Source organism: Hemiscyllium ocellatum, unplaced genomic scaffold (assembly GCF_020745735.1).
Source record: "Hemiscyllium ocellatum isolate sHemOce1 unplaced genomic scaffold, sHemOce1.pat.X.cur. scaffold_3034_pat_ctg1, whole genome shotgun sequence".
In the NCBI taxonomy this organism is placed as follows: domain Eukaryota; kingdom Metazoa; phylum Chordata; class Chondrichthyes; order Orectolobiformes; family Hemiscylliidae; genus Hemiscyllium; species Hemiscyllium ocellatum.
In genome coordinates, this window is record NW_026868286.1 from 1 (window position 1) to 13,843 (window position 13,843).

At 47.8% G+C, this 13,843-nt stretch overlaps 1 protein-coding gene across 1 annotated transcript in view; it reads left to right on the plus strand.

Moving 5' to 3' along the window:
• The first annotated feature begins 1,876 nt into the window (after positions 1–1,876).
• LOC132812799 (zinc finger protein 91-like) overlaps positions 1,877–13,843 on the plus strand; it is a 29,586-nt gene continuing 17,619 nt past the window's right edge. Inside the window, exons 1-3 of the mRNA XM_060823017.1 lie at positions 1,877–2,018; positions 2,578–3,131; positions 6,147–6,152. Coding sequence (XP_060679000.1) covers positions 1,877–2,018; positions 2,578–3,131; positions 6,147–6,152 — 702 coding nt within the window. The remainder of the gene's footprint in view (positions 2,019–2,577; positions 3,132–6,146; positions 6,153–13,843) is intronic.

The following is a 13,843-nucleotide window of genomic DNA, read 5'->3' on the forward strand; positions in this document are numbered from 1 at the left end:
GGACCAACAATCTGGTCCCACCTGTCAGCACCTGGCCCACATCCCTCAAAATCCTTCCCATTCATATACCCATCCAGATGCCTTTTAAATATTGCAATTGTACTAACCTCCACCTCCGACAGCTCATTCCAAACATGTACCACTTCGGTGTGAAAAGGTTGCCCTTCAGATCTCTTCTGTATCTTTCCCCCCTCACCCTAAACCTATGCCCTCTAGTTCTGGACCCCACCCCCCAGGGAAAAGACCTTGGCTATTTATCGTATTCATGCCCTTCATGATTTTGTAAACCTCTAAGGTTACTCCTTAGTCTCCAACGCTCCAGGGAAAACAGCCCTAACCTCCCTGTAGATCAAATCCTCCAACCCTGGCAACATCCTTGTAAATCTTTCTGAACCCTTTCAAGTTTCACAACATCTTACTGATAGTAAGGAAACCAGAATTGCACACAATATTCCAAATGTGGCCTAACCAATGTCCTGTACAGCCACAACATAACTTCCCAAATCCTATACTCAGAGGATTGGGAAAGTTTTCAAAACCTACAAAAGACAACTGGGAAAGAATGGAGGACAAACCAAACCTTCGAGGGTCAGCTTGGAGGCATCAAGGTCTCAGGACAGGGGGTGTGGATGACCCCAGCTATGGGCCACATGCCAGCAAATGGGATTAGATTAATTTAGGATATCTGGTCAGTGCAGTTGTGTTGGACAGAAGGGTCTGTTTCTGTGCTGTGTATCTCTATGACTCTGGCGTTTGCAGAGTCAGGAGGTTCACTTTCTCTCTACTTTCAATGTTAATGCCTTGACGTCTCATTTTGCTCCCACCTTCCTCGGGACTTTAACCATTTTGTGTCTGGTCTTTCCTCAAGAAGCTGCGTGGCAGGTTCACCCTGAATTGACACTTTCTTTTTGCTTCCCAAAATCAGACCTGCTCACTCTCAGCAATATCCCAGTGTTGTGAAAGATATTAGCTTTCAGGCGGAGGTATCCAAAGTTCAGAGAGATGGCAGTCTTGATGTTTTTGCTTTTCTGTCCGATAAGATCCTGAATCAGCACCTTCAGGAGAATTAGTTCGAGCCGAGTGAGAACAGAGGGGGAGAGAGAGTGGGATGGTGCTTTCAATTTTGTGGAATAACAAAAGAAAAGAATATTCCACAGAAAATAGAATTGCTTGTTCTGAATTTCTACCCTGCACTAATGACCTTTGTAATCTCTTTTTACAGAGCATAGTAGCGCCTCGACATACGAACAAACCTGTTCATGTACAAATCGGTTTACGAACAGGATTGTACGTAAAATTTTGCTTCAACGTACGTACGAAATTCAAGGTACGAACACAAAAGCTCTCGGGCCCCACGTGATCTCATTCAGTTTGTCTTTGGTGCATGCACCGAGAACAGTCGTCCAACCATTCTTACGCCATCCAAACAATGGGAAAAGTTGATTCAGTTCGCGAACTTTTCGGATTAAGTTCATAAGTCGAGGCGCTACTGTATTTGAAAATCTGAAGGCGGAAGTTTCAACATCAACAGATGAAGGGCTTAAGCCCGAAACGTTGACTCTCCTGCTTCTCGGATGCAGCCTCACCTGCTGTGCTTTTCCAGTGCCGCACTTTTCGATACTGACTCTCCAGTGTCTGCAGTCCTCACTTTGATGTCAATGTCTGACAGTCACTCAATCCATCGGGACCGCAACGGTTTTCATCTATGATTCTGTGAGAAGGAGCAAAGCTTTTTGGGTCCTGTTTCAGTACATTTTCAGCATCAGTGGGACTGGATGAGAGACCCTACCATTGCAGTGCACTGAGTGTGGAGCCTTAAACAACTATACGGCCTGGAAAGAGGAATCACAGCAGGGAGTGGCTCCACACTTCGGCCATGGAGAAACCTGACAAATCCCACCTCTTGGAGAAACCATGGAAGTGTGGTGACTGCGGGAAAGGCTTCCGTTTCCCATCTTCCCTGGAGAATCATCGGCGTAGTCACACCGGGCAGAGGCCATTCACCTGCCCTGTCTGTAGTGAGGCCTTCAGACATTCCTCCACCCTGCTGACCCACCAGCGGATCCACACGGGGGAGAGGCCGTACAGCTGCCCTGAGTGCGGGAAGGCCTTTACCCAGGTCTCTGGACTGCTAAACCACCAGTGGGTCCACACGGGGGAGAGGCCCTTCAGCTGCCCCGAGTGCAGGAAGGACTTCAGCAATTCCTCCTCTCTGCTGAGGCACCAGCGGGTCCACACGGGGAGAGGCCCTTCAGCTGCCCCGAGTGCAGGAAAGCCTTCAGGGATTCCTCCTCTCTGCTGAGGCACCAGCGGGTCCACACTGGGGTGATGCCCTTCAGCTGCCCCAAGTGCAGGAAGGCCTTTATCCAGGTCTCTGGACTGCTAAACCACCAGTGTGTCCACACGGGGGAGAGACCTTTCAGCTGCCCCGAGTGCAGGAAGGCCTTCAGCAATTCCTCCTCTCTGCTGAGGCACCAGCGGATCCACACGGGGGAGAGGCCATTCAGCTGCCCCGAGTGCAGGAAGGCCTTCAGCAATTCCTCCGCCCTTCTGAGGCACCAGCGGGCCCACACTGAGGAGAGGCCCTTCAGCTGCCCCGAGTGCAGGAAGGCCTTCAGCAATTCCTCCCACCTGCTGAGGCACCAGCGTGTCCACACAGGGGAGAGGCCCTTCAACAATTCCTCCTCTCTGCTGAGGCACCAGCGGGTCCACACGGGGAGAGGCCCTTCAGCTGTCCCGAGTGCAAGAAGACTTTCAGCAATTCCTCCACCCTGCTGACTCACCGGCGGGTCCACACTGGGGAGAGGCCCTTCAGCTGTCCCGAGTGCGGGAAGGCCTTTACCCGCTCCTCCCACCTGCTGAGGCACCAGCAGGTCCACACAGGGGAGAGGCCCTTCAGCTGCCCCGAGTGCAGGAAGACTTTCAGCAATTCCTCCAACCTGAGGACTCACCGGCGGGTCCACACTGGGGAGAGGCCCTTCAGCTGTCCTGAATGTGGGAAGGCCTTCAGCAATTCCTCCGACAGGCTGGCCCACCAGCGGGTCCACACTGGCGAGAGGCCATTCCCCTGCCCCAAGTGTGGGAAGGCCTTCACCCGCTCCTCCAACCTCCGGAGGCACCAGCGAGTTCACGTACCATCGCAGGGGGATTGAAGGAGTGAAGGCTGAATGTCATTATTCACTGGACTATCAGCCCAGCTCCCGGGACTTCCGGGTTTGAATCCCGCTGCGGCAAATGGCACTATACAGGGTATGGGTTGAAATTGCTGAGTGAGACAATGCTTCCTCTGGGTTACGGCTGTACTAAGGATCCAATTAGAAAGGGACATCTCGGTGCTGACCAATAGTGAAGACAGTGAGGTTGGGTGGGCGTATAAGCGTGAGTGAATGTGCTTTATCTTGAGCTGTTTAAAAAGCAGCTACTTTTTCTCTGCCTTTTTGCTGAGGGGGATTTGAAGCTTTGACAAGGTTGGGTCACAATAAAGGTGAAGTGAACTTAACGCCGAGCTCAGACTCTCATTGAAGGCTTTGAGCTCCGAGAGGTTTTGGTTTTAAAGCTACTCATTTCTTTCAGCCTCCTGCACTAAGCTTCCCATGTCGCTTATCAGTTGGATCAGTGAATGAGCAGCCAGTATCGTTTGAAATGGTAAATGTTTCAGGAGTGCAGAGTGTGAGAATTGTATTCGAGAGGGTTCAGTAAAGATTTATCAGGATGTTGCCAAGACTGGAGGGTTTGAGTTAGGGGTGCCATCATTGAGATTGATAAAATCATGGGGAGTGGAGGTAAGGGCTCTTCCTTAGCGTAGGGGAGCTCAAGACTAGGGGGCATATTTCTTTAAAGTGAGAGGAGAGAGATTTAAAAGGAACCTGAGCGGCAACATTTTGACAGAAGGCAGCTTACACGTGAAATGAAGTTGGATGAGGATGTGGTAGATGCAGATGAAGTTACAAATTATAAATGACATTTGGATGAGTACATGAATAGAAAGGTTTAGAGGGACACGGGCCAAACGCAGACAAATGGGATCTTATTGAAGTGGCCTTATTAAAAGCAGTAGAATCCTGAAAGGGGCTTGACAGGATTGATGCAGATAAAATGCTCCTTTGTGGGGTGAGTCATAGAATGCCAACAATATGGAAGCAGGCCATTCAGCCCATCTATTCCATGCTAGCCCTCCGAAGATCATCTCACCCACATCCATCCCATGGCCCATCAACCCTAAATTGCACATCTAGGGTCACTATGGGTAATTTAGCACAGCCAATCCATCTGAACCTCTACACACTATTCTATAAATTAGCTTCTCAAAAATGTCATTTAAATGTAGAGTTTTTCTCTAAGCAAGATGTCAGTCTGACTCAACATTCGGGTGCAGACAGAATTCACACTTATTGTCAGAAAAGCTGTGCATTTGAATGACATTCTTGAGAAGGTAACAAAAAACAAGTTCTGGGATTAACATGCCAAAGAACAGAAACCCATTCTAAAGATGAAAGATTTAATCTAAAATTGTCTGATGTGTCACATTTCCATGACACTAGACTCCTTTTGATATAAATTGTGATCATGATCTCATTCTCCACAGCCACCTGATGAAGGAGCGGCGCTCCGAAAGCTAGTGCTTCCAAACAAACCTGTTGGATTACAGCCTGGTGTTGTGTGATTTTTAACTTTGTCCATGGGAAACACATGAGTTGTGGGACTGGTAACAGTTCTTATTTTGTGATCTATTCCAAGTGAAATTTCTACTCTGCGCAGGCACGGGTGAACAGTTTGTTTTTTGTGCTTTGCGCGAGATCGGGCTAGCAGCTTTTAAATCCTTATGTTAAGCAGTTGAAGTAAACTGTCGATCAGCAATTGTATTCCGAGAGTGGTACTTCCAGCTCTGGTAATCCTGTTGCATCAGAGAGAGGGAGAGGATGTCACATCTAAAGAGCAGACTGAAAAGTTATTTCGCTTGTTGAGTCAGTTCCTCACTCAGATGAGACGGGATACTGCTTTTAATGGATCATAATTAAATGCTACAATGGAACACCTTAACTTCGAGGTGGTTTGAAAGGGAAAATGGAACAGTAACTTTGAAAAGAGATATTGTTCCATTTCTAATCTTGGGTGACCCATGAGACATTTTTACTGAGAGCTCTATAATCATCTTCCTGCTGGATTTTTTTCAGGGCAAACAATTTCTGGTGAGAGAAATTCTGCATCCTGGGAAGGCGAGAAAATAAAAAAATCAGGCTGTTAAAAGCATTTTAACTGTGGGTCCATGAGCTCTCTTGGGAGCAGTGCATTTGCCAAAAACATTTCTGACTGAAAGTAGTTTCCCCACTGAACGTTAAACAGGCATTGAGAACGTTGCGCATTATAGTGTATTCCTGAGGACCGGAGGAGGATTGAACTTGCCAACGTGAACCACACTTTGCAGAGAGAGGAAATTTCTCCGGATGGAATAGGTTGATGGAAGTCAACAATTGTCAGATTATTTCATGAAAATAACAGCTGGTATAGGGAACACCTAGAAGAGGGGTGTCTGTAATGAGTACACAGAAACAAACTCTTCAGTCCAGGCCAGCCAGATATCCTAAATTAATCTAGTGACCCATTTGCCAGCATTTGGCCCATAACCCTCTGAATGCTTCCTATTCATGTCCCCATCCAGGTGTATGGTTTTTTTCGGAGAATACTTGGGTGAGAGCCAAGATATGCTATTCCTCAGCCTTTCCCCACTGAGCTTGACCTTTCCTTCATGATAACTGGAGCTGGAGAAGCCTGAGAGCTGGAGAAGCCTGAGAGCTGAAAAGGATTCCTGGGGAAAAAAAAACTTTACCTTTCAGTTTCTACAAGTCAATAATTTATAGAACCCCTGCAGTGTGGGAAGAGGCCTTTCGGACCAACCAGTCCACACCAACTCTCCGAAAAGCAACCCATTCAGACCCATTCCCCTATTACTCTACACTTACTCCTGAGTAATGCACCTAACCTACACATCCCCGATTACAATGGGGAATTCACCTAACCTGCACATCTTTGGATTGTGGGAGTAAAACCCACGGCCCTTGAGCCCAGCATTACAAATAAATGGAAAACGGCAGTGGCAAAAGAGAGTGCCGTACTCACAGAAGTGGGACAAAGGAGGGAAGTTGCAGTCCGGCGTGAAGGTGAATCTTCATTCAGAGGCAGAGAATCAGCAGCAGGTTCGGAAACTCATGGAGCACCTTCCGCATTCAGACAATATGGGGGGTTCTGATTGGCAGGAGGACCGGTCTTCTTGTGGTCCTATTGGTTCGTCAAAAGTAGGTCGCGCGCCTTTCGACGGAGAGCAAGAAGCATGCGCAGTGATTTGCTGACACCGGCAAATATGCGTTGTGCCTTACTGACACCAACGAGCATGCGCAGTATGCTCTGTGGAGATGCCGTTATTACTGACGTTTTTAAGCGTCCAAATGCAAATCGGGAAGAAAAAGGATAGAATCACATTTTTTCCTGTGGCTTAAGATTTTATTCCTTTTGCATTGTCTGGCTGTTCAACTTTTTAAATGCCTTTTCCCCAGGGTAGTGGGAGCGAGTCCAGAACTTGAGGGCATAGATTTAGGATGAGGGGGAAAATATTTATGAGGAAGCTAAGGGGCAACTCTTTCACACAGAGGGTGGTGTGTGTTTGGAATGAGCTGCCGGAGGAAGTGGTGGAGGCTGGTACAATTACAGCATTTAAAAGGCACCTGGATGGGCATATGAAAAGGAAGGGTTCAGAAGAACATGGGCCAAATGCTTACAAATAGGTCACTAGATTAAATTAGGATATCTAGTCAGCCTGGACTGAAAGTCCTTGTGTCCATGCTTTACAACTCTATTTCTACATAGTTGGAACCAATTTCACGAGACTAAGTATAGGCCATTCACCCCTTACAGCTTGTCCTGAGCTGTAGCCTAACTGCGCAGACTTCAATACAAGTTTCAGAAAGATTTCAGCAGCTTTTTTTAAAAAAAAGTATATGCTTTCAGACGTTTCTGAATATGGTTTAAAAAAATCACAACACCAGGTTATAGTCCATGGGGGAATGGATTTGGGCACGGTGGGTACCAGGACGAATGGACAGGAGGCGCTGTTGGTGGAGGTGGGAATGGACAGGGGGCACTGAGGGTGTTGGGGGAAATGGACAGGGGTGCTCTGGGTGGCAGGGGGAATGGATGGGGGACTTGTGGCTGGCGGGTTGAATGGACTTGGGGGGAAGCTGTGGATGATGGGGGAATGGACAGGGGGCGCTATGGGTTGAACAGTTGGTGCTGTGAATGGCAAGGGGGACTAGGCAGGGGCGTCGTGGGTGGCGGGGTGAATGGACAGGGGCACTGTGGGTGGCCGGTGTGGAATGGACAGGGAGCACTGTGGGTGGCTGGAGGAAATTGACAAGAGGCACTGTAGGTGGCAGGGGGAATGGATAGGGGATACTGTGACTGGTTGGAGGAATGGACAGGAGCTGATGTGGGTGATGGAGGAGACGGTCAAGGGGTGCTGTAGGTGGCAGGGGGAATGAACGGGGGTGCTGAGGCTGGTTGGAGGAATGGATAGGGGCTGACGTGGGTCATGGACGGGAATGGACAGGAGAAAAGAGAGAATGTTGGGGGGGGGAGAGAGAGAGAGAGAGAAAATGGACAGGGGACAGAGAAAGACTGGGGGAACTGGGACAGAATGTGAGAGGGGCTGGAGAGAGAGAGAAAATGGGGGGATAGCGTATTGTGGAGGAGTGAGAGAGAATGGGGTGGGGTCCAGTGTGTGAGCAGAGACCAAATGGGGGGGGGGCTGCAGAGTGTGGGGGGAGAGAGAGATAGAGAACATGTACGTGGGCAATCGGTGGGAAGAGAAAGGACAAGAAGCAGAAGATGGGGGGGTGGTGGAGGGAACAGAATGGGTGGGTGGGCAAAAGGTGGGGGTGAGAGAGAGAATGAATGGCGAGACGGTGGGATGATTGACTGGACAGGGTCAGAGGGTGGTGAGAGAGAGAATGGATATTCTAAATCCCCACAGTGCAACGAATTCCGAATTTCCACCGAAATCCCAGATGGACTCACTTAGTTGCTTGCTGTCTCCCAAATGAAATATTTCATTGTAATTTCTTCCGATCCCAGTAAGGGCAAAACATCTTTGAAAGCTGCTCTGAAGGTCTTGCCTTCACAACCACTCTTCTGCTTTCACCGAAGACAATTACAGTCAGACACAGAAACAGAAACAGAAACATGGCCCAACTCGTCCATGCAAACCAGATATCCGAAATCAATCTATTCCCATTTGGCAGCATTTGGCCCATTTCCCTCGAAACGCTGCCTCTCCATGTACCCATCCAGATGCTTGTTAAATATTGCAATGATTCCAGGCTCCACCACTTCCTCTGGCAGCTCGTTCCATACATGCAACACGCTCTATGTGAAATAGTAGCCCCTCAGGTCCTTTTTAAATCTTTGCCCCCTCAGCTCAAACCTCTGCCCTCTAGTTTTGGACTCCCCTATCCTAAGGAAAAGACCTTGGCCATTCACCCCTATCCATGCCCCTTATAAACTTATATAATGTTACCCCTCAGCCTCCGACATTACAGGGAAAACAGTCCCAGCCTATTCAGCCTCTCCCTCAAACCCTCCAACTCTGGCACCAGCCTTATAAACCTTTTCCAAACCCTTTCAAGTTTCAAAACATCCTTCCATAGGATGGAGACCAGAATTACACACCATATTCCAAAAGTGGCCCAACCAAGGTCCTGTGCAGCCGCAACATGGCCTCCCAACTCCTTCACTCAATGCTCTTACCAACAGAGGAAAGCATACCAAACATCATCTTCACTATCCTGTCTACCTGCGACTCCACTTTCAAGGAACTGTGACCCTGCATTCCAAGGTCGCTTTTTTCTGCAACACTCCCCTTAACTGTGTTAAGTCCTGCCTGCATTTCTTCACCAAAATGCAACACCTCCCATTTCTGCAAATTCAACTCTATCTGCCACTGCTTAGCCCCTCAGGCCATCTGATCAATTCTAATTTAGTGAACTCTCTTTCCTCTCTCATTCCCTGGAAACTGAATATCTCCATCCCTCACGCTCTCCCTCCATTTTCAATTTGCTGAAGCTAATCCTTGCTGCACCTCATCCTGAAGGGTCTGGCTTATGCTGATTAACAGGCCCACACTCAGGGGAGATCTAAACATACAGAATACTGAACAGCCTGGACAGAGTGGATGTTGGGTAGACGTTTCCATTGGTCGGAGAAACTAAGACCCGAGAGCACAGCTTTAGAGGAAAGGGATGACCTTTTAGAATAGAGATAAGGAGAAACCTCTTCAGCCAGAGAGTGGTGAATCTATGGAATTCATTGGCACAGAACATTGCGAAGGCCAGCTCACTGAGGATATTTAAGATAGTTAGGTTCTTGAGTATCAAGGGGATCAAGGGTTACAGGGAGAAAGCAGCAGAATGGGGCTCAGAAACTCATCAGCCACGATTGAATTGTATGAGCAGACCTGATGGGCTGAATAGCCTACTTTCTGCTCCTATGTCTTATGGTCTCTTGCTGTCCAGGACACAGTGAGAGAATTGGGAGCAGGAGTCAGCTATTTGGTCTTTTAAGCCTGCACCAGCATTAAACAGATCACAAATGGATATGGATCTCCCTACATCGAGCAGAGGCTGGGACTTTGTTCACTGGAGTACTGGACGTTAAAAGGTGACCTTAGAGAGGTTTAAAAGATCATGAGGGGTACAGGTGAGGTGAATGGCAGGTGTCATTTCAAGATTAGGGAGCAAATGTTTAAGGTGAGAGTAGAACAATTTTGAAGACCTGAGGAGCACCTTTTTATTTTAAAAAGAGAGTGGTTCGTGTGTGGAATGAAGTCGAGAGGAAGTGGTAGTAACGTTTAAAAGATGTTTGGATAAGTAGATGAATAGGAAAGGTTCAGAGGGACATGGGCCAACCACAGACAGGTGGGATGAGGTTAATTTGTGAATATAGTCAGCATGGATTAGTTGGACTGAAGGGTATGTTTCTACGCTGAATGACTGTCAATGTTCTGTACTGGTTTTAAAATTATTTTCTTGCCTTCCCACTAACCATCCACTTCTCTGTTGATCAAAACTCAGCCTTAAATATATTCAATGATCCCCGAACTGAAGAAAAATACCCCACTTCTGAACTCAATTCCTCTTGCTAATATACCACTTGCCTTGCTGATTGCTTGCTGCACCTGTCTGACAACTGGCAGTGACTGGTGTAGGAAGACACTGAGGCCTCTTTGGACATCCACACAGAGTCTTCGAGTCATAGACATGGACAGCATGGAAACAGACCCTTTGGACCAACCCGTCCATGCCAACGAGATATCCCAACCCAATCTAGTCCCACCTGCCAGCACCCGGCCCATATCCCTCCAAACTCTTCCTATTCATATACCCATCCAAATGCCTCTTAAATGTTGCAATTGTACCAGCCTCCACCACTTCCTCTGGCAGCTCATTCTATACATATACCACCCTCTGTGTGAAAAGGCTGCCCCTTAGGTCTCTTTTATATCTTTCCCCCCTCACCCTAAACCACATCATTCCAGATGAAGGACTTGTGCCCGATACGTCAACTTTCCTACTCCTTGGATGCTGCCTGACTTGCTGTGCTTTTCCAGCACTGCACGTTTTGACTCTGATCTCCAGCATTAGCAGTCCTCACTTTCTCCACTTCCCAATATATCACCATTTAAACAATACACTTCATTTCTGCTTTTTTTTTTCACAGCAAAGACTATAACTTCACACTGTGGTACTGCACTTGCCAGGTGTTTGAGGCACAGACCGGGACCAGCTTTTCCAGAGTCTGGTCTCTTTCTGGATTTACTCCCTTTCTTTTCAGTTGCTGCAAGTCAACAATTGGATCCCAGCAAGAAAATAAAAGAAATAGAAAAGGGAGTGAGAGAAGAGAGTGCTGATGGACAGAGGAAGGAAATTGCAGTCTTGGATGAATCTCAATCTTCATTCAAAGAGGGAGGAGCAGCAGCAGCTTCAGAAGCTCATGGGTCAAGATTGAAGTCATGCTGGAAAAGCACAGCTGGTCAGGCAGCATCCGAGGAGCAGGAAAATCGACGTCTCGGATTCAGACAATAGGGCTGCTCTGAATGGTAGGAGGACCAGACTCCCTCCGGTGTTCCAGTGCTCCTCATTGGTCTGGCCGCTAACACTATTCTTCCTATTACAGGGCGACCATAGCTATACTCAGTACTCCAAAACAAATGGCCTCACCAACATCCTGTACAACCTCAATGGAGAACAAAGAAAAGGCCCTACAGCCCTCCAAACCTGAGCTGATCCAAATCCTCTGTCTAAACCTATCGCCCAATTCCTGAATCTGTATCCCTCTGCTCTCCAACGACTCATGCATCTGTCCAGATGCACCTTAAATGAATCTACTGCCCCTGCCTCTACTACCTCTGCTGGCAATGCGTAACAGACACTTATCACCGTCTGAATAATGTACTTTCTGTGTGCATCTCCAACATGATGTCCCAACACCTGCCTTCATTGTTCACATGCTGAGTACAAGTGTGCTGAACACCTTCTTCACCCCTCTCTATCTACCAGTGATGTAACTTCCAAGAACAATGAACCTGAACACCTCCAGGTCTCTGTTCTACAACATGACCCAGGGCCCTACCATTACCTGTTCAAGTCTTGCCCTCTGTTTTAGTAAAATGCAACCCCTCACTTATAGCCATACCCCTCTCATACACACACGCTCTCTCTCAGACATACACATACACCACCCCCTCAACACACATACCCTCTCGCAGGTTCATTCTCCATCTCAATCTCACTTTATCAAGCAGGCACACATGCAAATACATGCAGTCTTATATACAAACTCTGACACACACTTCCCTGATGAAGGGCGTTTCCCCGAAACGTCAATTTTCCTGCTCCTTGGATGCTGCCTGACTTGCTGCAGCACCACACACTCAATCCTAAACCTATTACCCTCTAGTTCTGGACTGCCCCATTCAAAGGAAAATACCATGTCTATTTACCCTATCCATGCCCTTCATGATGATATAAAAGCATATAAGGTCACTCCTCAGACTCTGGCAAGCTACGGAAAAAAGTCCCAACCTGTCCTTATGTCTCTCCTCACCCGGGTAACCAAGACACATACCTGAGGTTGTAAAGTCTGCTCCCTCCCTGGATTCACTCCAGTTGCTACAAGTGAGCCTGCTCCATCATTCATTAAGATCATGGCTGATCGATCCATCGTCTCATCTCCTCCTCCCTGCACTGTCACAGGAACCCCTTAATTCCCCTACCAGGCCAAATCCCACCCAACTGTGTCTTGAATATACTTAATGAAGCTGCCTCTATTGCTTCCTTGGCCAGAGTATTCCATAGATTTTGATGAAGGGCTTTTGCCCGAAACATCAATCTTGCTGTGCTCTAGATGCTGCCTGACCTGCTGTGCTTTTCCAGCACCACTCTAATCTAGACTATTCCATAGACTCACGACCCTCTGGGAAAAGCAGTTCCTCATCTCTGTCTGAAAGCTACTCCCTCTAACCTGGAGGCCTAGTGTCACCCACCAGCAGAAATGACCGGACAGGGTAGGACTTCATCCCCACAGTGCAATGACATTGGGAAGATGTTTCCATCGGTAGGAGAGACTAGGACCAGAGGACACAGCGTTAAGAATAAAGTGAAAACCTTCAGGAACAGAGATAAGCGATGTCTCCTTTTCTGCTGACAGCGAGGAGCCTGGACAATGTATTGGTGACATGAGCAAGCAGGTGCACTGTTGTTCACACAGAGGAGCAGTCGCAATGTGCTCTGTGGCGATGCTGATGTTATTGACAGATTTTAAGTGTTCAAATGCCAAGAGGAGAAATAAAGGGTAGAGCCACAGTTTTTTTTCCCCCTCTGAGGCTCAACATTTTATAGCTGGCTGCTCAACTTTTTTTTAAAATGTCTTTTCCCCAGAGTAGGGGTGAGGTTCACAACTACAGGGCATAGGTTTAGGGTTAGAGCAGAAGGATATAAAAGGTACCACAGGGGCAACTTTTCCCTGCAGAGCGTGGTGCATGTATGAAATGAGCTGCGAGAGGAAGCAGTGGAGGCTGGTATAACTACAACATTTAAAAGGCATCTGGATAGGTATATGAATAGAAAGGGTTCAGAGGGATATGAGCCAAGTGCTGGAAATGGGTCTAGATTAATTTAGGATATCTGGTTGGCATGGACAGGTTGCACCAAATGAATGTGTTCCCATGCTGTACAACTGAGAGACTCTAAATAATACAAAGTATATATTTTCAAGTACCAAGCCATCTCCATGTTAACAAGGCTTAGTTCACCACATACTTTACTAACCATTCTCAACAGGTCCTGCCCCTTCAATGACTGAGGAACATTTACATGCTGGTGCATAGTATCCTTCACTAGTATTTACACACTACCCTCAGCAATTGCACAAGTAACAGCAAAGGGCAAACAGCACAAGGATTAAACACACAGTGAGGGGTAAACAGCACAAGGATTAAACACACAGTGAGGGGTAAACAGCACAAGGATTTAAAAACACAGTGAGGGGTAAACAGCACAAGGATTAAACACACAGTGAGGGGTAAACAGCACAAGCGCCAGTAAAAGCAGATGGAAAGTGAGTGTAAAATACCGGTGTCTGCCCCGGGCCGCACGGCGCCATTTTCCTAACGGCCGCCCTCCCGCCGCTTCCTCGCTCGAGCGACTTCTCCTCCCAACCGCCTTCGCCCCCGCGTGACGTCTGCACGGGGGGATGGGCGGGGCCGGGGGAGCCTCACCGTCACCAAGCAACAGCCACC